Source organism: Narcine bancroftii, chromosome 5, assembly GCF_036971445.1.
Source record: "Narcine bancroftii isolate sNarBan1 chromosome 5, sNarBan1.hap1, whole genome shotgun sequence".
Taxonomy (NCBI): Eukaryota; Metazoa; Chordata; class Chondrichthyes; order Torpediniformes; family Narcinidae; genus Narcine; species Narcine bancroftii.
Window position 1 is genome coordinate 247,065,286 of NC_091473.1, and position 22,929 is coordinate 247,088,214.

The window sequence follows — 22,929 nt, forward strand, 5'->3', positions numbered from 1 at the left end:
ATTTTCACTCAAGGCTGGTGAGTCTTTTGAATTCACTGCCACAGAGGGATAAAAATCTTGAATTGTTGCATACATTTAAGGCGGAAATAGATGGGCTTGGGATGTGGATACTGGGTGGGAAAGTTTACGACAATAAACAGAGTAATCTTGATGGGCCTACTTGTTCCTCTTCTGGTGCTCTTATTCGATTTATTCTGGAAAAATGGTGTGGAGAAAAACATGGAGCAGGTGTGGCCATTTAGCCTTTCAATCCTGCTCCATCATTCAATTAATTCAGGCCAATTAAATAGCTTAATACCATACTTCAGCTCTCCTTTCACACCCCTTCATGACTTTTGTGCCTGGAAATTCATTGGAAAATATATTCAGTAACTTTGTTTATCACAGCCTAAGAATACAGAATTCCTGATTCACCATCATCTGCACAAAGAAATTTTTCCTCCAAGTTCTAAACATCTTACCCCACATTATGAGACTGTGACCCTTGTCAAAGGCTTGTCAAATTTTTGAACATTTCAATGAAGTGTCCTCGTTTATTTTTCAGAACTCTTGTGAATCAAGCCTAATCGACCCAGTCTCTCCCAGGAACCAGTCTGTTCCTTTGTTCTCTAACATGTACAGTAAAATCTCTGTATTCAGAATTTCAAGCAACTGGCAGCCTCAAGCAACCAGCAAAAAAAAAGGAAAAGACATTTTAAAAGTTAAAATAAATAAAAATAAAATAATAATTTAAAAATTCTTAGTTAAAATTGTAAATGTAAATTTTCTCTGAAGTAACACATAAACCTTTGGTGACTGTGGGAGCAAATATTCAGCCAAAAGAGTGCCTTGGCCACGCTTTGCAGCTGTTTGAATAAAAGTTGCGTTTGAATAAAATGGCGTCGCCCAGGATGAAGGGCTAGTTGATGCTGCTCGCCATTGGGGTGACTCTCTTAAAGTGCCTTCTTATCTCTGCTTAGTAAGACTCTAAATTAGGGGAAGGTGGTTATTAATTATCTGATGTTATTGTTCGCCTTTTGGGCAGCTCTGTGGAAAGGGACGAACCTTCAGATGCAGCGACGGCAAAATGATTTAAAAGAATGTGACTGAAAATAAAGTGCTTTAAGGTTTATAAATTCAGGCAAATGAAATTTGTTCAATGCACCTAAGTATAGCATTTTTGTCTTTTAAGATGTTTATTCTTAATGCAAGTGCATTAGTTAGCCATTGTAAGAGCAAGTCTCAAGCAACAGGAAAATACACTTATCCGGCATCTACCAAATCCCCATAGGTTCCGGATACCAGGGATCTTGCTGTGCATTTTTTCCTCAGGTATCGAGATCAAAATGGCACACAATGTGCCAGGTGTGTTTTCATCAGGCTTGGTTTACTTCCAATACGACACAGAACCTCTTCCAGTGAAGATCAATGTAAATCATATCAATGAACACATCTCAATTACAGTATTAGCAAGTTTGCCAACCTGGAGGAAGATGGGCGAATCCTTCTGATAGATGCGGACCAGTTGCAGATTAGCAATGGTGTCAATACAGCCCATGGCCAACCCAGCCACTGCCAGGACAAAGGCAAGGATGATCACATTGTTGCAGAAGGGGATGATGGAGAAGACAGCTGATATCAGTAGCGTGGAGACAAACAGTGCAGTCAGGGAGCAGGAGAATCTGGAGAAGATAATTGCAAATCCTCATTAGGTGTGATATGGGGAAAGGATGGTCTAACTATTGGTGGGACAAGCCAAGATACTCCTTTTTTTTCCCCAACCAAAATAAATTAGCTGTTCAAATAAACACGCTACCAGTGAATAGACTTATCACCAACATCAGTGATTCAAACCTTGAATATAAAAATGAGAATCAATTATTAAATTTAAAATTTAGACATACAGTACAGTAGCAGGCCATTTTTTCCCCATTGAGTCTGTGCCACCCAATTAACCTACAACCCTGGTATGCTTTGAATGATGGGAGGAAACCGGAGCCCCCAGGGACAACTCACACAGACACAGGAAGAAGATACAAACTTCTCAGACAGCACGGGATTCGAACCCCGGTCCCGAACACTGGTGCTCTAAAGGTGTTACCACTAATCACTATGCCATTTGTGCAGCTAAATTTCTAATTGACCACCATAAATAGTTACATTGTCCGTACTGATCTAAATCTATATCTCCAAAGTTTTGACATAATAGAAGCAAGTGTAGTGAGGACATATCCTTTGGTATGAGATTACTGAGCAAGGGTTGAGAACGTTCAGTGATCCATTTGCTTCTTAAGCAGCCCCTTGTGATTGAGGATGACGTGCTTCCACTCTAGTTTTGGAGATTTCTGATCAAGACTGTTTGGGCATCACAGACTCTCCTGCAGATGAGGCAAAAGGAGTGGGCACATGGGGAGTTGGAGAGGTGGTGAGCCACTTGTGCAAGCACGGATGTGAGGTTGTCAATGCCATCCCAACTGATCTTTCTCTGCTCTGAGCAACCACGGGAGTCGTTGGAGATGCTGCATTTCAATGAGGGTCTCAGTGCACTCTGTCCATCTAGTGATCTCATCTTGTGATGGAACTCAGAACAAAGAGCCTATTTTGAGGGTTTGGGGCTGGGCATGCAAGTGAAGTGAGCTGGCCAATAGAACGAACTGACCATAACTAGGGCATCAATCATGTTGTTACGTCAGGGACACGGACGTTGATCATTTGTTCTTGCAGTGAATTCAGACCATTTTGCGGAGACAGAATGGGCTGCATCTTTCCAGTGCCTTGAGGTGCTTCCCGTAGGAAATCCAGGATTCATTGTTAACCTATAAAACCCTTCATCTTTATGCTTTGATCTTCAAACAACTACTACACAAAGGTCCAAAGGCCACTCCATAGAGAGCCAGGAATGGAAGTGAACTTGCCAGTGACAGAGAGGCAGTCAGATCCTGCTGGAAGGAATACTACAAAGACCTCCTCAGATCTGACTGCCCTTGATGTGAGTGCCTTTGACTCCACCCCACAGATCAGCCACCTTTGTTTTTTGCTTCTTGGTCAAGCACTTTCCAACTAAAAAAAAGGCCTCAGGAGCAAATATTCCTGTTAAAGTTCTAAAACTCAAGTGATGAAGAGCTATAGCCACAAATTCACAATATCATTGTTTTTAGCTCCAAGGAGGAGGATTTGAGATGGTTTAAATCATGACCATCTTAAAAAAAATCCAAATGTGATAACTACAGAGGGGTCCACCTGCTGAACTATTGCTTTGTCAATGTCTTTTCCCCTTGGCTCAGAGAAACTAAAACTATAAGGCAAAGGTAGCCAACCTTTTCATTTTGAATTTTTTAATTTAGACATTCAGCAAGGTAACAAGCCATTTTCCCCTACGCATACATATCTGGGAAGGGGGGGGCAGGGGGTGGTGTGTAGGGTAATTGGGCGACATGGACTCTTGAGCCATAATGACCTGTTTATCGTGCTGTGTCTAAATTAAAAATGAAACGTTTGGCCACCCTTGGACTTTAAGTTCAGAGCAGAAAGTTTTAAAGGAGTCCTGAGATGTATGCTTTGCCACACAGAGGGTAGTAGGTATATGGAACGACCTGCTGGGGAAAAGGCAGACACAATATCAACATTTAAAAACATTTGGGCAGGTATGCAGAAAAGAAAGGTTTACAGGGATATGGTTCAAACGTCCCTTGCTCAATTCATAGCGAATTGAGCCGAAGGGATTGTTTCCACATTGTATAACCCGACCCAATGAATTTTGAGTGCTCGTGCCCTGTCCTAATATCTGTTTATCCACCTTAGTGTCCAAAGACTTTCCTGTAAAGTATCTTGAGATGCTTTCATACTTTTAAACTGTTTACATGCATGCTATTTGTTGTCAATATATTACATATTACATACAATGAGAGATAAGCTCTTACATTGCAATGTCTTGGGTAGGAAGCAGCATGTTTATTCCCTTGTGGATTTTCAGAGCACATACTGGTTAGAAACCTGTTCGTCTTTAGGTAAGTGTATTTATACAAAACATTTGACAATGGAACAAATAGTAAAGGACACACTCAGTCAAAGAGTGGGGACAGACTCTCTTTGCAGGCAGAAAGGACAAACAACACAGCCATTTGGTTGGAGGGGGAGTTTCCTCTTTACCTCTGAAGTTATAAGGAGCTGAAAGAAGGAAAATCTATCATAATATTGCAGGTTAAATTATGGACAATTTGGGACGTCTTACCCCCATGCATTCTACTCAAATTTGGACGGCATTCTTAACATAGTGGTTAGTGCATCAGCATCCTGGGTTGAATCCAGTGTTGTCTGTGAGGAGTCTGTATGTGATCCCCGGTTTCCCCCCCCCACCCTGAAAAACACACGGGGCTGTAGGATAATTGGGTGTATTTGGGCAAAATGGGTTCGTGGACCCACAGAACTGTTACTATGCTAATAGGGCAGCACAGTTGGCATGGCGATTAACGAAATGTCTTTACAGCGCCAGTGATCGGGACAGGGGTTCGAATCCCACGCTGTCTGTAAGGAGTTTGTACATTTTCTCTGTGTCCGTGTGGGTTTTCCCAGGGGGCTCTTGTTTCCTCCTGCCCTTCAAAATGTACTGGGGATGTAGGTTAATTGGGTGTAGATTGGGCAGCACGGACTGGTGGGCCGAAATGGCCTGTTACCATGCTGTATGTCCAATTTAAAATTTAAAATTTCTACCACGCTAGAGGTGAGCAGCACAGTAGGCTCTTCGCCCCATTATATCCATGCTAATTCTTTTGCCCATCTACTTAAATCTCATTTCCCGGACTGTCCCTCCTATACCTTGCCTAGTCAAGTCTCTGCCTAAATTCTGCTTAAATGCAGAGGTTCCATCCATTTCCAACACCTCCCCTGGCAGCGTATTCCAGTTATCAACCACTTGGTGTGGGGAAAAAAAACACTCCCTTGAGATCCCCTTTCTCACCTTAGCATTATGCCCTCAGATTTTTGATACCTCTATCATGGGGAAGAAGATTTTTCCTTATACCCTATCCGTGCCTCTCATAATGTTATATACTTCTATCAGTTCAACCTTCAGCCTCTTTCATTGCAGTACATGCAAGCTTTGAACGATAGAAATAGCGTTTCTTTAACAGAGCTCACAGCTTCAGGTCAAGCAGAGCTGCTTCACAGCTGATGTAATACTTTTTTTTATACACAAGATCCCATAATGTACACTGGTGAAGCACAGGATTCTGATGACACAGTGGTTAAATGAAAAAAAAAGCACACAAATGCTGGTCATATAGTGCCTTTATGTGGCAAAGGTAAAAATACAACACTGACATTTCAGGCTTGATGAAGGGCTCAAGCCCGAAACGTTGGTGGTATATCTTTACCTTTGCGACATAAAGGCACTATTTGACCATAATCCCTGTACAACAATGGCCACGTTTTCTCCTTTACCAATTCTGTGTGAGTGATAAATATTTGCCAGCTTCTCCAGAGCAGTGCCAGGGAACGACATATTTGCTTGAGAGAGCAGTCAGGGTCCCGGTTTGTAAATCACACAAGGCAATGTGCAGTGCTTTAGTGCAGTGCTCCCACACAAGTGGCACATAGGAATTCTTGTATTCAACACTCTATAGAGGGAACCAAAGCTGTGACCATTTGTCCCTTTTATTGCCTGGTTTCCCCCTCCAATTCTCTGCCCAGCCACAACATGTATCCCATGATGGTTGGAATTGTAATTTCACAAGAGATTGTTGGCTCAGAAGAAGTCTGTGAACAAATGAACAAAACACCTAAAAAATACATGCTATTGTTCAAGCAAACATTGAAATTCACAACAGTGACTCATTAAAGTGAACAATGACTTCATTCAACAAGAATTATCCAGGCTACAAAAGAAAAATCAATGGTAGTTTGAAGTGACATCTTTACGTCAAGAATTTTAACAGCAACACAAGTTAAGTGCATTACAATGGAAAGCACATTATTACTTTATTTGTTAAGTCATGTGCAGTTAAATCAACAATCAAAAATAAGTCTACTATCAGCTGGGAACCGCACACACATCACCTAAAGGACAATTGAAGGATATGTTATATTTAGTTAAGTTTTCATGGCAAGGAGGTGGGGGTTAGGAAGAAATTGTCTGACTATGAATGGGACAAACAATCATAATTTAGAATCTCCATCCAAACAGATTAAGCAGGCCTGGCATGTGCATAGATTCAAACAAAGTGACCTTCACATTGTTTGGGAAAGAGGAACCTTGCAGAAAGCCATGCTAGAACTTGATACAGGATGCACCTGGTTAGAGGAGATAATCTGAGAATCCCAATCAGAACATTGAGAGTTTCAATGTTGTAGGTTAATTTGGGTGTTTGGGGTGGCACAGGTTTGTGGGCCAGAAGGGCCTTTTACCATTTTTTAAAAAGTAGGATTGAACAGAAATAGTTAAGAATCCAACCCATCTTAGATTCAGTCCTAAACAGGATGATCTTTAATTTCAAAAAATATTCACGAGACTTCATGGGAGTATTCGTAAACTTCAGGGGGACCAGGAATGACACCCTCCACTACACATCAATAACTCTGTAGTGGAGAGAACCAAGTTCCTTGGAGTTTACTTAACATCTCCTCATTGTCAGGAAGGCACAACAGTGACTGCACTTCCTGGGAAGACTGAAGTGGGCAAAACTACCAGCCACCATCATATTGAGATGTCCTGACCAGCTGCACCACAGTGTGATACAGTTGCTGCAGAGAAATTGATCAGAAGTCAATCCACAGGACCACAAGTGGCAGAGGATCACAAGAGTCTCTCTTCCCCCACCCCCAATCAACATGATCTACTGGGACCATTGGGCATGCAAAATCATAGAAGACCTTTTCCATCCCTCACACAGAACCTTCCAGCTGCTCCCATCGGGAAAGAGATACAAGAGTTACAGAGCCACACCACCAGGCTGAGGAACAGTTTCTACCCACTGGCAATGCCAAACGACCGAAGGAACTGCTCACACTAACCATCTGAGACTCTGATATTTGCAAAGCAATATTTATTTATTTGTACATATGAATACTTGTGCTGCATATGTATCGTTTGTCTGTATGTGCATTATGTGTGGTTGGGTAGCTGCGTGATTCGCACTGAGGACCTTAGAACGCATGTCAAAAGAGGTCATTAGGGAAGTTGATGAAAAAAAGTTGATCAAAGAGGAAGGATGAAGCAAAGTCTTAAAGAACCAAAGACGAGTCTAAGTGAGGGTATATCAGAATGTAGGGTTTACTTGGCTGAAGGCAGGTTCATCAATGAAGAAATCATGGGACGTGCAAGGTGCCAAAATAGAACAGGTTCCCGAAGGGCCTTGGGAAATTATAAAGTTGGGGATCTGCAAAGTCATGATGCTATCTGAACATAATGTAGTGGCAGTAACAACATCAACATTCAAGGTCAGATAAAGGTGTAGATGACTGGAAAGTGTTTGTTGCAAACAATACAGCCAATTTGTCTAGAGCTATTTACTTATGGACTTGATAAGCCTAGATTCTTTTGCAGCAACTCCTTCTGTAAGCACAAATCAAAATTGACCATTAAATGGCAATGGAAAACTAGCAGAGGAAGTCAGCAGTAAGGGCAGGCAGCATCTGTGGAGGGAAATGGACAGTAGTTGGGACCCTTCCTCAGGAAGGAAAGAGCAGAGGGGTGATAGTCAGTAATAAAGAAGTGAGCACAAGGGGTGAGGCAAAAGTTGCCTAATGATAGGTGGATCCAGGTGAGGAGAAGTTGATTGGCAGAAAATCTGGTGGGGAAGGGAAAGATGGAAATACGAAGTCTGATAAGAAGGTAAGGAATGGGACCCTACATGGCAAGGGTGGTTGACAGATGGGAACAGTAGGGAGGGGGAGGAGGCAACAGGAAAGAGGGAAAAAACCCTGTGGGAGGATGATGTTGGTTATAGATAGCTGAAGTGGGCAGAAGTGGGGAAAGAAACTGGGTAACAGCAGACTGGAGTTCTGAAAGAAGAGGACATTGGGGAGATCAGAAGAGGAAGGGGCAGAGGATCACCTGAAAATGGAGAAGACCACACTTGGAATATTGTGTTCAGTCTGGCCACCTCATTAAAGGAAGAATGTGGAAGCTGTGGAGAGGTGCAGAGCAGATTTATCAGGATGTTGCCTGGATTGGAAAAGTCTTGCGAGACAAGATTAGCAGGGTTAAGACTTTACTCTCTGCAGCGAGGAGACTTAATAGAGGTCGACATGATTCTGAGAGGTAGGCAGCCAATGTGTTTTTCTCACTTGGCAGTGGAAGAGGCTACAGACAGACAGCTTGGTGTGGGAATGGGGCAGGGAATTGAAATGGCTAGCAACAACTGAGGGCAGAGCGTGGATGTTCGTCAAATGGCAGTAATGTTCTGACCTGACAGATCTCCAGTCACGATGGTCAGCAAAATAATTATTTTAAGGACTCATTAGTTGACAATCGTTATCATCCAGAGAGGCAGTGTTTTTGGGAAGAAGGGAAGTAAATAGAAGGTGTTTTGGGAACACAACTAAGGAGAGCTCAGTTTTTGTAATTACACAACTCGACTTAGAATTCTGAGCAATCATTCAGCTAATGATAAGATAATGAATGATGAGGCACTTCTGATGTATTCTGACCATCTGCCATTTATCACCAAGTACTGTAGGATTACTTTACATCCCAAAATATCAATTGAACTTCTGTACACTGCTAACCATTAAGCCACTGATCAATAGCAAGCAGTTAATTGTTTCACCTTGCTCTGTATTGCTTGCTGAATCAGTAGCAACATTGCATAAAGTCGATGTGGAAATAAATAAAACAAGATTCCCACTAATTGAGAAACAATCAATTTCCATTTAGAGGAAATTCAGGTAGAGGCGAGTGGAAAAAATGGTGACAATATATTGCAATCAATCCTACCATGCACCAAGCATTTTGGAGAACAGGATGGTTCACTTCCTGGGATCTAAATTAGGGATGAGTATATCCATTGCCTGCTGTTGTGTAGGTGTCCATGAAATGTGCTTAACTAATTAGAATCCAGCTCGGAGTTCCATAATAAATAAAAAAGAAAGCACATTTTGATCAAATGCTTACTCCACGAGCTGGCAAGGTTGGTGAGGCAGAATAAAAAATTAGCACAAACTGAAACACGATTCTGAAACATCAAATATGTACAAACACACTTCATCTCCTCGGTGCTTTTGGGCACCCTGATGTGAGAACAGTGCCATAGAAATGAACTATTTCCCCCTCTCATTTGGAATTGTTTGATATTAATTTCATATGGCTGATTAAATTGATTCCATTCCCCAACTTTCTCCATGATGAGGGTACAAAAATTGCCCTTGCCACCATTGATCTGTTCTGGAAAAAGAAGTGGTGAAAGACGAGATGCTGGAAGCAGGGTTGTGTCCTGGGAAGGGAGGGGGGGGGGGAAAGAAAGAGGAGAGGGTGAGAGCTGATGTGTGGGAGATGTGGAAAGTCTCCATCAACTGCACTACAGAGGGGGAAATCTGTTATTGAACCCAATGCATCACTGCCTGGTCACTCAGGGTCTGTGGAAGTGGGGGCAGCAGGTTTGTTGGATCACTCAAGAAATTAGTTTCAATCTGTGATGAGCTTTTTCACCACTGCATGGGATTAAAACTATGGAATAGTTATTATGAAATTCAAGACGTAATTTAGGAGAAACATCCTTGGCCAAGGAGTGATTAATGTGCATGTAAATGACTGTCATAAAATATGGTTGAAACATCGAGCATTTAAAGGAAAAGCACAAAGGACAGAAAGGAATGTTTTTTTATGTTTGAAGCAAAATCAAAATCAAATCAGCTGGACAGAAAGCCTCCAGACACTGTATTACATTGCCTTAAGGAACTTACACCCTCCCCAACCTACACACATTGATCAGCTTCCCTTTGTTTTATGCAATCATTTTTCAGACTTAAAAAGTCCACTCATTGCCCTTGTTACTAGGTATTCACCCCATCCGTCAACCCTTCTCTACCATCTCTACTGTCTTGGACTGATGTGTGTCACTTGTTCTTGGAGGTACAAGTAATAGTGGGAGTGTAATCTGGTTACAGTGATAATCCTGGCTGATTATAACTCCACTGTCATTCTGCTTTGGCTAAGGACTTTAAGCCTCTGTGAGGCTCAAACATATTTAGTATCAAGCTTATGAAGACTCGGAGTCATAGAGCACTACTTCCATCTGGATAACTCTGAAAGAGCAACCCAATTAATCTCATGCCTCACAATTCTGAATGTGTTCTCACTCTCCTTTCAGACAATACAATTCAGATCAACACGCAAAATGCAAAAAATAAAAATCTCCCCCAATTCCTATATGTGAGTAGGGAGTCTGATAGGTTTGTGGATGGAGAAGAGATGTGCTATGACTTCTATGGTTGCAAAGAAAAGGCCTGAGGACAGAGAGAGAGAGATTGTAGGGGGGGGGGGGGGGGCAGGGGAGTCCACGCACCCAAAAGTCACATAGAGCCACCTTTGTGGGAAGCTGAAAAGAAAAAAAAAGAAGGGAAGAGGATGGTTGTTGGGCCCTTTGGTACTGTTGAAGGATGAGATGCTGGAAGCAGGGTATGCTTCCGTCCAGGGAGAGGGACAGAGGAGAGGGAGAGAACAGATGTGTGGGAGATGTAAAGAGGCTTAAGCAACTACACTGGAGAGCAAGGCATTTCATAAAGGAGAACATTTCAGTAGTCCATGAGCAAAGCCTCATTTTGAGAACAAACGTGTGGAAATGGAGACACCCTTGCAGAAGGCAGGATGAAGTGTAGTCGATGTGAACATTGGTAGAATTTAGTTGAATGTTGGAACAGAATTAGAGGGCTGATTTTGATTCTCCTACTTCTATGTTTTCACTGTAAAGACTTATTAAATCACCAGTGATTGCATAAACACAAGGCTCAACATTTCTAAAAGTAATTTGTCATCTTGCCCACCCATTTACTTCAAGACCACAAGACATAGGAGCAGAATTATGCCATTTGACCCATGATATATACATTTTAAATTAAATGTAGACACAGAACATGAACAGGCATTTCAGGCCACGAGTAAGTACTGCTCAATTTACACCCAATTAACCTACACCCCCCCCCCAGCACATTTCCAATGGGGGAGGAAACCGGAGCCCCTGGGGAAAACTCATGCACATGTGGAGAACGTACAAAACTCCTTACAGACAGAGCGGGATTCGAACATCGGTCCCGATCTCTAGTGCTGTAAAGGCAATTGCACTAACCGCTACGCCACTGGTGCCATTTGTTACCCTTCAATCCCATACTCCTGCCTTCTTCCCACAATCTTGGACACATTTACATAACAAGTACCTACCAGCCTCTGCTTTAAATCTACCTAATGACTTGGCCTCCACAGCCGTCCACGTCAATCAATTTCACTGATTCACCACACTCTGGCTGAAGAAATCTCTCCCATCTCCTTTCTAAGGAGACTTCCTTTTTATTCCGAGGCTGTGCCCTCTGGTCCTAGAGAGAGAGCCACGTATTGGTCTTACATTCATTCACAAGTTGTAGACTTGCAGCAATGTACATCCCCAATTGTTCCTTGAACTGAGGTGATAGTTAAGGGTGAATTGCATTGTTAGATCTTGGATCATATAAAAGTCAGAACAGGCAATGTTGGTAGTCAACAGATTCACAAGAATGATTCCTGGAATGAAAGGAATTGGCGTAGGAAGTCTGTTCCATGGTATTCCTTGGAGTTCAGAAGAATGAGGGAGGAATCTCAAAAAAGAATTTCAAATGCTGAAATTTCTGGACAGAATAGATGTGGAAAAGTTATTTCCCGTGATAGGAAAGTCTAGGGAAAGATGGCACAACTTCAGGCGTGAAGGGCACCCATTTAAAAGAGAGGAACTTCTTTAGCCAGAGTGTGAACCTCTGGGATTGCTACCATGGAGGCCAGGTCGTTGGATGTATTTAAGGCAGAGTTTGGTGGGTATCTGAATAGTCAGGGTATCAAAGGTTATGAGGAGAAAGCAGGGGACTGAGGCTGTGGGTGAATGGATCAGCTCATGATGGAATGGCAAAGCAGACTCGATGGTCTGAATGGTTTACTTCTGCTTCTATATCTTATGGATTTTTTAAAAATTTAACAAACAAGAAAGGATTTTACAACACTTAAGTAATTTTATGGCCACCATTGTGTTATATATGTGTGTGTAAAATTCCAGATTTATGAAATTAACTGAATTTAAATTCCCCAGCAACAAAGGTGGGACCTGAATTCATGCATCTGAACCAATGTTTCTGGACCTCAAATCCTTAACAGTGACTTTGCCATTGTATGGTGGTTTCCCCTTGGTAAGCAGTCTGTGCAACGAGTATCTAAATCCAAGAAATGAAACTGCTGGAAACGATCAGCAGGCCTGGCAGAACAGTTCTGATAGCAGTCTTCAAGCTGTTTCTCTTTCTGTAGATGCAGCCTGGCCCAATGAGCAATTCCAGCATTTTCCTTTCTTATTTCAGTTACATTGAGTATATTCATTACCTGTCATTGGTCGTAACTGTGATGTACACTACTGCATAGAAATTAGACCACAAGATGAGGGTGTTTTACCCCATTAGTCCATGTCTTATCTGCCCTCCACATGAGAAAATATCCTTCCTCTTTTAACACCCATTTTGATCCTCATTTCATCTAATTGTGACAGATGTACATGCTTTGACAAGAATATTGCAAAGATTAAAACACATTAATTGGTGTGACTCAGGTTTCTTAAGGGCATTAATGACAGCAGTGCAAATGTGTCAGAGGTGTATTCTTTCCCCATTTGAGGTATCTCTATTAGTGAAGTACTTCCGTTTCTGTGAAGTTGTTTGAAATATCAAAAGATGTTTCAAGGTGTTAATTCAACCCTAATGAAACCCTGCTGTCTGTCAAGTACAATGAAGAGAAAAAATAAAGTTTTGAATTTGTATATCACCTTTCACAACCCTCAGGTTGTTCCAAAGCACTTTACACCAGAAGTAATGTTATGGATAGTGTTGTAATGTAGCAAAACTGCATTAGTGATGACTGAAGGGCAAGTACAGTATTGACCTGTTTATTCTTCGAAAGCATATTCATTTGATCCTAAATATCCTGCCAAGAGGACAGTTGACAACTGAGAGGCAGCGCTTCCAAAGTGCAGCACTCCCCTCATTATGTACGACAGCAACAGTCTCAATAAAGTGACACAGCCTGGGACAATACAGGCAAAGCTACCTCCACCATCGAGAAAATCTGTCGTCAAAGAGCAGCAGCAATCATCAAGGATCCACATCACCCAGGACATACTGCATTCTCGCAACTACCATCAGGAAAGAGGTACAGGTGCTACGAGACTTGTACTACCAGGTTCAGGAACAGTTTTACCCCCTCCACTCAGCCAGAGACCCATTTAAGGACATTATTTGCACATTATTTATTGATGAATATTTATTTTCTGTATCACGCCAGTCAGTTGTTTGCACTCCTTCTGGTTTACATTCCTCAGTTTTGCACACATATCTTTACTGGATTACAGTTTTTTGTTTGCACTACAATAAGTAGAAATTCTGCCTGGCCTGCAGGAAAAAGAATCTGAGGCCAGTATATGATACTCTGACAATAAATCTGAACATTGAACTTTGTAGGTTATTTCACAGTAGAAACAAAATTTGCAAGGCCAAGGGGAAAGTCCAGGGCAGTGGGCCTGATGTAATAAATCTTTCAACTGGAACATATTTGCTACATTCAGATCACCACATTTGAGGTGTACCCTCAACCTTTCAATGAGTGATTTTTAAAATAACCATGTTTGTGACTGCCATACCCAATTAGTCCATGCTTTTATGGCCACTTGAACATCCTTCACTTACCACAAATTCTGGTCCTAACTCATGGCAAATCACATCCATTTTATTACCCTGACTTCCTGATATGGCTCCAACTCAACAAAGTCTTGAATTTAAAATTATTATCCTACGCAGACACGGCAGAACATACAAACTCCTTGCAGACAGCGCAAGGATTTGAAAAACCGGTCTGGTCCCAATTGCTAGCACTGTAAAGGTGTTGCGCTAATTGTTAAACCAACTATGCCACCCCTATATTGGTGATGTATGTTTATGTTTGCTATATAAAGTACTCTGTTTACCCTACTGAGTTTCTCCAGCATTTTGTTTTTACAATGGTAGTTGAGCCTGGGTCCTTCTAAAATTTCCATACTGCTCTGCTAATCTTATTACCTCCTTGACTAACATTGGCTCATCAGACCAACTATCTGATCCAGCATTGAAAGTTTGTCTGTGCAACATCCTGCCATGAGCAGAATAAATAAATCAACATTACCATCCATTCCCAGGTCAATTTCCCATCACTGAAAGCCCAAAAGCATTCTTCCAATTTTTTCTGGCCATGTGGTTTATTGGACTCCTGAACTTGTAAGAGAAGAGATTACCAGGTGAAAAAATGGAAAAAAAAATCAGAACATTTCCAAAACCTCTAAAAATTGGCAACCTCTCAATGAATCCTGGAATCCCTGGACCATGACTGTTCAAGTGGAGAAACAGGCAGGATGGCACCGAGAATCTCGTGCATCCACCAGGAGCACACAGAAACTCAGATAAACAACAGAACACAATGCTTCGCAAGTAACAATGGTCCCAGAGGACCAAAGTTCAAATGAGAGGGAAGAAGTATTAAATGGATCAGAGAGGCAAGTTTTTTTTTTTGTTTTGAAATCGAGAACTTGTGGCCAGAGGAGGCTGTGGAATTGGAAAAAAAATAACTATGTAGAAGGGGATTTAGATGCATACTTTAACAGCAATGCATGGGAAGATAAAGTCCTAAGGTGGGCAAATTGGTGGGAAAATAGGGCTCTTAAGGTGGGAAGGTTTTGGTGGGCCAAACAGCTTGGGTGGACAGCAACCCAAAGATGTAAAAATTGAGTTTTTCAAGTTCAGGTAAATTTCCCCCCCCCCCCCCCCCCCCCCCCACCGCTCCCTCCATTCCTACACCTACTGGTCAACTGAAGTTCACTCTTCCTTTGTGCACATTTTCTATTTGCAGCAATTCCTTCCTCCCACCCACCACCCCCCCCCCCCCACAACCCCCCACCATTACCCATTCACACCTAGTTCCATCTACTCATCACACATGCACCTATTATCCTGGCTTTCTTCTCCTTTGGATCACCTTTTCTCTTCCCTTTCCTGGCTACATCTGCCCACCATTCAGCCTATGTCTCTACATTCATCCTGCCCCAACAACCAACTGGCATCGGATAACCGTTTTTCATAGCTCCCCCTCCCTCACTCATCTAATTGCAACCAGTTACCTACTATCCCATTTCACTCCTCATCACTTCATAGCTTCCCTCTGCAGGGCTCAGTCCCTGATGTTGAGTATTACCCAGAACTTTGACCACACTTTCTCTCCCCAGATGCTGCTTGACCCAATGAGTTCCTTTGTTTTTGTACCCCAGATTCCTGCTTCTACAATGTGGTGTCCCCATTTCTGGGTCATACAATTCTCAGATTGCCCCACCCAGTGGCAAGTTCAGAGGGTCTGACATTGCACTAGGTCACCTAGAATCCACAGATCTAGAATGTAAGCAAGCCACCCTGTAGCTCTCCCCAAGAAAAAAAATATTAACAATGCTGCATGTCAATGAGTTCCTGTAGCCACATTGCCACAATCTACCTGAAACAAAACCAGTTTCACAACCTTCAGAGTTAAATAAAGGAGAAAGGCACCAGGTTGGAAACTTCTGGTGAGCTTGAATTGTTCTTGGGTGGATCAGTGTTGTTCAGGAGCTGTGTAAACAATGCCCTTCTCATGTTTACTCACCCGCCCATTAACTTTCTTGGTTGTATCAGACAGGTTCGATCAGCCAACACAGGCGGGAGCATCTCCATATGTTGTGTGGGTCTTAGCAGGGAAACTGTTGGTGTTGGGCTGATACCAGTTTCTGCTCAAGGGCAGGAAATTGCAAGAAAGTAAAACTGAATCTTATCAACCTAGTACTTCCCCAACCAATGGTCATCCTTGCAAATCTTGTTATTTTTCTGCATCTGGTGCCCCAATAGCCTCACTCACCCACCCACTGTCCAAACTCTGATAAGTAATACCACCTCTGTCTTCAGTGCTTGGGTTCAGGCCCATTCTAGGCCTTGGTTCTTCTAACGCACACAGCCCACGCTGGTGTAACCCCTGGCTTGCTCACATGTCAGTCATCCCATGTGGGTGCTGGGAATGTATTTGGACCCCTCCCCCCCCCACCCTGCCCTTCTGAAATTACTCACCTTAAACAACTTGCTGACAATCACCTTCTCTCCACCCTAAAACCCATGCTAATTTTCTTATATATTCCTTTACAAGATCAGTAGGAGAGCTTTCTCTGTATCAGGATGCACCATTTACAGTCATAAAATGTGTTCATTCATTACATGGCATTTATAGCTATAGATTTAATCATGGTTATTCTATAGTTATGATCAATCTGGGGTGGTGGTAATTTTGGACTCCTGGTTGTTCTGAATTCTTGGACATCTTTGGTGGGGGGGGGGGGGGTCACAGTCATGGTGGAGATGTGATTGAAGTCATGTTCATTCCTGGTCTCATGGACACTCTGGGATCACAGTACCAGGCAGGGATAATGGAAGTCTCAAGTCAAAGCTACGCCCAGGTACAGCATATAAACACCTATCTACACTAATCCCATTTCCCTACATTAATTCCATGTCCCTCAATGCCCTGTCCACTCCGGAACCTAACAGGATGCCTATTAAATATTGTTACTGTTTCTGTCTCCACCACCTCCTCTGGCAGGTTATTCCAGACACCAACTGCTCTTCGTGAAAAAAAATGTATCCCTCAGATATCCTTTAAATCCTCAGCTTCAACCCATGTCCTCCAGTTTTAGACAACCCAGATTCTAATGATGTACTCTATTTATAATCGGAATTTTGTATGCCTCCCATCATTTATCCATTTCTCAGCTTCTCAGTCTAATAAATGTCTTTGGGTTTAAGGATATATTTCTCTTGATATAAACAATGTTTTATTGTCAACATCAACTAATGAAATGGACTGGAAACCATTGATAAATTTGCTACGACTTACCTAAACTATGCACTGTAGGCTTCCTGATCATCTCACGTAATTATATGCCATCCTGGATGGCATTAACCAGACCTTCTTTATTCTACTGCAATCAGAAGTTAAAATGATTTGTCATCCAACCACCACCATACTTAGCCATCATTCTACAGAGGGAAAACTATGGGATACAGCTCAACATCCTTGTTATTTTTGAAATCAATCTGCGGTTAAGCCGAGTATCTAACATAGTGAAGTACACAAAAGCACATGGCGGGAATATTACCCCAATTTAACACCATCCAGGATGATGTTAGGATGAGTAGCCAAAAAAAAAATGGTAAGAGTGGAGTTTTGAGAGCATCTTCAAGGCAGAAAATGAGCTGGAGATTGTTAGAAAGGAAATTTCAGGGCAGAGAGTTATGGAATCAAATGCCAGGACACCAGTAGAATGGAAGTCAATATTGGAAACTAGAAATCTTTGGAGATCTGGGATTTACTCCTTTCCCTAACTGCTCTTGAGAATGTGATGCAGTATTACCAGTTGTGATACTCAGTGCTGACTGGGAGGGAGTTTCAGGACTTAAACCCAGTGATGATGGGCTGCCTTGTATATTTCCAGGTAACAGTGTTCCTCCTTTGTGGTCAAGATTCAAGAGAAGCTGTCAGAATGTCAACAATGCTGAATGTAGATGGTGTACACTGCTGTACATTGTTGGTGGAGGGGAAGCATGGTTACTTTCTTTTTAGCAGGGTGTGGATTATGACAAACCAGAGTTTCAAGGTGAACCATTGGTTTTTAGTAAGTAAAATAACATGGAGTTATGGGGACACTAATGCCCCTGAGAGTAAAGCTCTACAAAAGGTAGTGGACACAGCCCAAGACATCACAGGAAAAACCCTCACCACCATCGAGAACATCTAAAGGATCGTTGCCATTGGAGAGCAGCAGCAATCATCAAGGATCCACACCACCCAGCACACATCCTGTTCTCGCTGCTACCATCAGGAAAGGGTATGGGTGCCACAAGACTCGCACCACCAGGTTCAGGAACAGCTGCTACCTCTCCACCGTCAGACTCCTCAATGACAAACTCTTTCAGGGACTCGATGAAGGACTTTTACTTTTGCACTTCATTGATTTTTTTTCCTCTTTGTATTTCGCAGTTTGTTTACGCGCTTAGTGAGGGGCACTGGACAAAGTGGTGACCCTGTCTGACACGGTTGAGAAAGTTTTATTCTAAATTTAGTATTACAGGACAATAATGGAACCTTCATCTTTATCTCTTACATTCAGTTTTTTTTTTGCACTACCAGTAAGTGGTAATTCTGTCACGCCTCCAGGAAAACAAAATCTCAGGATTATATGTGACATCATGTATCTACTCAGAAAATAGATCTGAAACCAACTGTAATTCCAACGATTGGTGGTACAGCACACATAGTTGAAGGCCCTTCACTTGCTAACCTGTTGAGCATAAATTCCTGCCTCTACAAATTAGCCACAGCATTTCTTGCATCACAGCAATGGCCAAAACTGCAAATGTAATTCAGTACATATTTTACTTTTTTAAAAAATTCAGATATACAGCACGGTAGCAGGCCATTTCGGCCCACGAGTCCATACCATCTAATTTACACTCAATTAACCTACACCCCCGATACATTTTGAACAGTGGGAGGAAACAGGAGTCCCTAGGGAGAACATACAAATTCCTTAGACAGGATTAAAACTCCGGTCCCGATCGTTGGCACTGTAAAGGCGTTGCACTAACCGTTATGCCAACCAGAGTGATAGCAGTCTAATATCAAAACATACAAGAAATAAATGGACTCAAAGAGGGCCAATAGTCTGCCTTGAGATCCTGTATACCTATGTTCACTTGCACAAGAAGTCATTAAGTCCTATGGATCTATCCCTTTGTCCAGTAGAACAATCCTAGCAGTCACATTCCTTTGCAACTTGCTCTTTCATATGCCCATCAGCTCCCCTTTGGTTCTTCTGCCAGTTACCAACTGCACTAATAATCTACATGGTCACAGTCCAAATAAATAAACAGAAACAAATCACAGTGGGGTTCGGATCAAACACCGGCCCCCTGGAACTGGGAGGTAGCAGCACCAAATACAGTATTACCATTCAGAAATGTTATTCAACTTTCTCAATATAAAACCCAGAAGAGAGAGGAGGCCCATTTACATTTAAAATTTAGGGTACAGCAAGGTAACAAGTCCTTTTGGCCCACAAGCCCAATTACACCCAATTGATCTACAACCCCTGGTACATTTTGATGGGTGGGAGGAAACTGGAGTACCCAGAGGAAACCCACAGAGACACAGGGAGAATCTACAAACATTTTACAGACAGCGATAGAACCCTAGAAAACTTTAGCACAGAAAAACAGGCCATTTGGCTCTTCTAGTCTGTGCCAAATCAGACTAGTCCCACTGCTAGTCCCACTGACCTGCAGCGAGCCATAACCCTCCAGACCTCTCCCATCCATGTATCTATCCAATTTATTTTTAAAACTTAAGAGTGAGCCCAGATTTACCACATCAGATGGCAACTCGTTCTACAGTCCCACCAGAGAGAAAAAGTTCCCCCTAAACCTTTCCCCTTTCACCCTAAAGTCATCACCTCTTGTATTTATCTCTCCTAATCCAAGTGGAAGAGCCTATTCATATTTTCTGTCTGTACCCCTCAATTTTGTAAACCTCATTCTTCTACACTCCAAGGAATAAAGTCCTAACCTGTTTAATCTTTCCCTGTAACTCAACCCTTGAAGACCCAGCAACATCCTAGCAAATCTTATCTGATACCCTTCTTTTTCAATCTTACTGAAATCTTTTTTTAGGTTTCGAACTCTTGTCCTGATCGCTGGCACTGCACTGTGCTAACTGCTATACTAACCATGCCATGTATTTACTTACATTGAAAGATAGATTATTGTATGGAAACAGGGTTTGCAATTGCCCTCTCACCAACCCATTTTTAACTAATATCATCCTCATCTACTTTATTCCCATAAATTCTACCAACCACCTGGCAGTGCCTAATTAGCAAGGGAAGAAACCACAGCATCATGCAGAGATGCCAGAGCTGTTGGAAGCTCTCTTCAACAGTGCTCCTGAGGTCTGCACTCTAGATGGTTGCCTAGTTGGCCTAATGGTAGCGCCAGCCTTTCAGTCAGTTGGTGGAATTTCGTACACCTCATTCCATAGAAAGGAACACTATGTGCATGAATGGATATTAGGTGGTGGCATCCTCTCGACATTCCCTCCAGTGGCATGGTGAGGTCCAAGACGACTGGAGGAAGTGAATGGCCAGACCAAGCTTTGATGCAAGAGATGCCCTTTCTGAGCCTCATGGCACATGTTTGCTAGATGGCTGCTCACCCTACCAGAGGGTTCATCCCCCTTTAACAGGTCTTGTTTTACATCCTGCAGCGTTTCTAGCCACCCTCCATACCAAGCAAGAGTGCTGGGGAGCTGGTTTAGTTGCTGACACCCGACCATGCGACATTGTACTGAGTTACATGGCACCAGTAGAACTCAGACGAGTGACCTGACAATCTTAACCTAGTCTTTAATTCTGCCACATGCCTATTTTTTTGCTTATACCTTAAAGAAGGGCTCAGGCCAGAAACGTCGATTATATATGTATCTTTAACTCCTATTGACTCTGAGACTGGTTGAGTCTTGTTCTTACTACAATCACAGCATCTGCAGAATTCCGTGTTTCACTCCACATTTGGCCAAACTCTCCTCATCGTTTATGCCTTGTATCCCAGGCAACATTCTGATAAACCTCTTCTGTAATGTTCCAAAGCCTCCACATTCTCCCTGTTACACATACGCCAAATGCAGGCAGTGCCATACTCTTGAGTGCCATACTCATAAGCCTTTTGGATGAGATATCAGGCCATATCCCCCTCTGATCTCCCGGTAAGGTGTGAAAGATCCTGAGGACTAATCAAAGAAAGGTCTCATGTTTGGCCAAAGATGATCTCAACAAACATCAAAAGAAAAAACAGATGTTTGCATTACTGTCAATGTTGTCAGTCAGATATGGAAAAAAACTTTTGGCACGGTTCCAAAGTAAGACAGGTAATTTATTCTGATGTGGCATCCAATATTTAATCCTCAAGCAACATACCCAACAAAAAAAAAAAAATCCCTTGGTCCATGGGAGCTTGCTGTGTCCAAAATGACAGCCCTTTCCCTACATCTCAATGGTGAGAATGAAAGAAGAGATCATCACTGGCTGTAATGCGCTTTGCAAAGGTTCTGGAAGAGGCCATGACAAGCATCACATAAATGCAAGTCTTCCCTTCCTCAAAACGAAAACGCCAAGGGCATGTTACCATTACAATCACGCTCAACAACATTGTCACCCGCTCAGTCTTTTCATGCTCAGGGGAGCCCAGGTTATTTTTAAATCAGACCTGATTACACAGCACAATCCCAATCAAACCCGGTGCAGGGAGCTTGACTTTGCCAGTGATTGTAATCCCTCTTTAGACCTCAAGCTTTAAAATTAATGGCAAAGGAGAACCAAAGGTAGTGAAGGTGGGAATGCAGCAGAATCGGAGGGGAGGGGAGGGGGGGGGATGGGGAGGGGGGATGGGGAGGGGGGATGGGGGATGGGGAGGGGGGATGGGGAGGGGGGATGGGGAGGGGGGATGGGGAGGGGGGATGGGGAGGGGGGATGGGGAGGGGGGATGGGGAGGGGGGATGGGGAGGGGGGATGGGGAGGGGGATGGGGAGGGGGATGGGGAGGGGGGATGGGGAGGGGGGGGGGAGGGGGAGGGGGGAGGGGGAGGGGTGATGGGGAGGGGTGATGGGGAGGGGTGATGGGGAGGGGAGGGGGTGATGGGAGGGGAGGGGTGATGGGGAGGGGAGGGGGGTGATGGGGAGGGGAGGGGGGTGATGGGGAGGGGAGGGGGGTGATGGGGAGGGGAGGGGGGTGATGGGGAGGGGAGGCTGCAGAACCCCTGATAAGTGGGCGCACGTTCATCGGGCATCAGTGCGAAACCCCTTGTGAAGCGTCTCACGTTTTCTTGAAGACCCCACCAATGATGGTTCCGACCAGGACGCAGAAGTTCTGGGCAAAGAACACCCAGGTGATCTGTTTCAGGCTGGAGTGGGTCTGGCAGCGAAGGTCGAGCAAGGTGGGTCCCAGGAAAGCCATGCAGAGGCCAAAAGAGCAAAAGGCGCTCCAGAGAGTCAGGGTGGGTTGCAGGTTCCGCTTGAAGAGACTCCAGCGACGATCGTCGAACATCTTGGAGAGCGAGTGGCGACTTGGCTGCCGCTGGGGAACTGGAGCTCGCTGAACTCAGCGTCGGGACCCTCCTGCCGGGCTGAGCAAGACACGGATTGGAAGTGGAAACGAATGCAGTCTCGGGAAGTTCTGCCTCTCGCCACCGCCTCAACCAGGGAGTTCCGAGAGTCCCGGAGTGCGCCTTTTATACGCTCCTTGCAACAGGTAATTAACTCTTTCCCCACACCACCGTCCAGGATAAACTTTGCACCCAGTTAATTTCTGGAGACTCTATTAAGCGTTGATCATTTTAGGGGATGGGGTCTTATTGGGCAAGAGTTTAACGTTGTACATAAAATGTTATCCAGTTCAGTTCAATAGGTAATGTTTTTTTAAATTTCTCTTGGGGAAAGGGTAAATCAGTTACAGGGAGGATGTGGAGTCACTCAAGGGGAAGGCAATGGTTCAGGGCGTCAGGTGTTGGCCGCCGTTTCCCTTGTGAGTCACATGTTCGGGCTAGACCCAGTGCAGAGATGGGCCCAAGGGCCACCCTCCCGCTGCAGCGCTG

At 43.4% G+C, this 22,929-nt stretch overlaps 1 protein-coding gene across 1 annotated transcript in view; it reads right to left on the minus strand.

The window, feature by feature from the left end:
* Positions 1-22,543, minus strand: part of mfsd4aa (major facilitator superfamily domain containing 4Aa) — a 51,376-nt gene extending 28,833 nt beyond the window's left edge. Inside the window, 2 exon segments of the mRNA XM_069941971.1 lie at positions 1,463-1,661; positions 22,156-22,543. Of these exon segments, the coding sequence (XP_069798072.1) occupies positions 1,463-1,661; positions 22,156-22,382 (426 nt within the window). The 5' untranslated portion in view covers positions 22,383-22,543.
* Between the last annotated feature and the right edge of the window lie 386 nt (positions 22,544-22,929).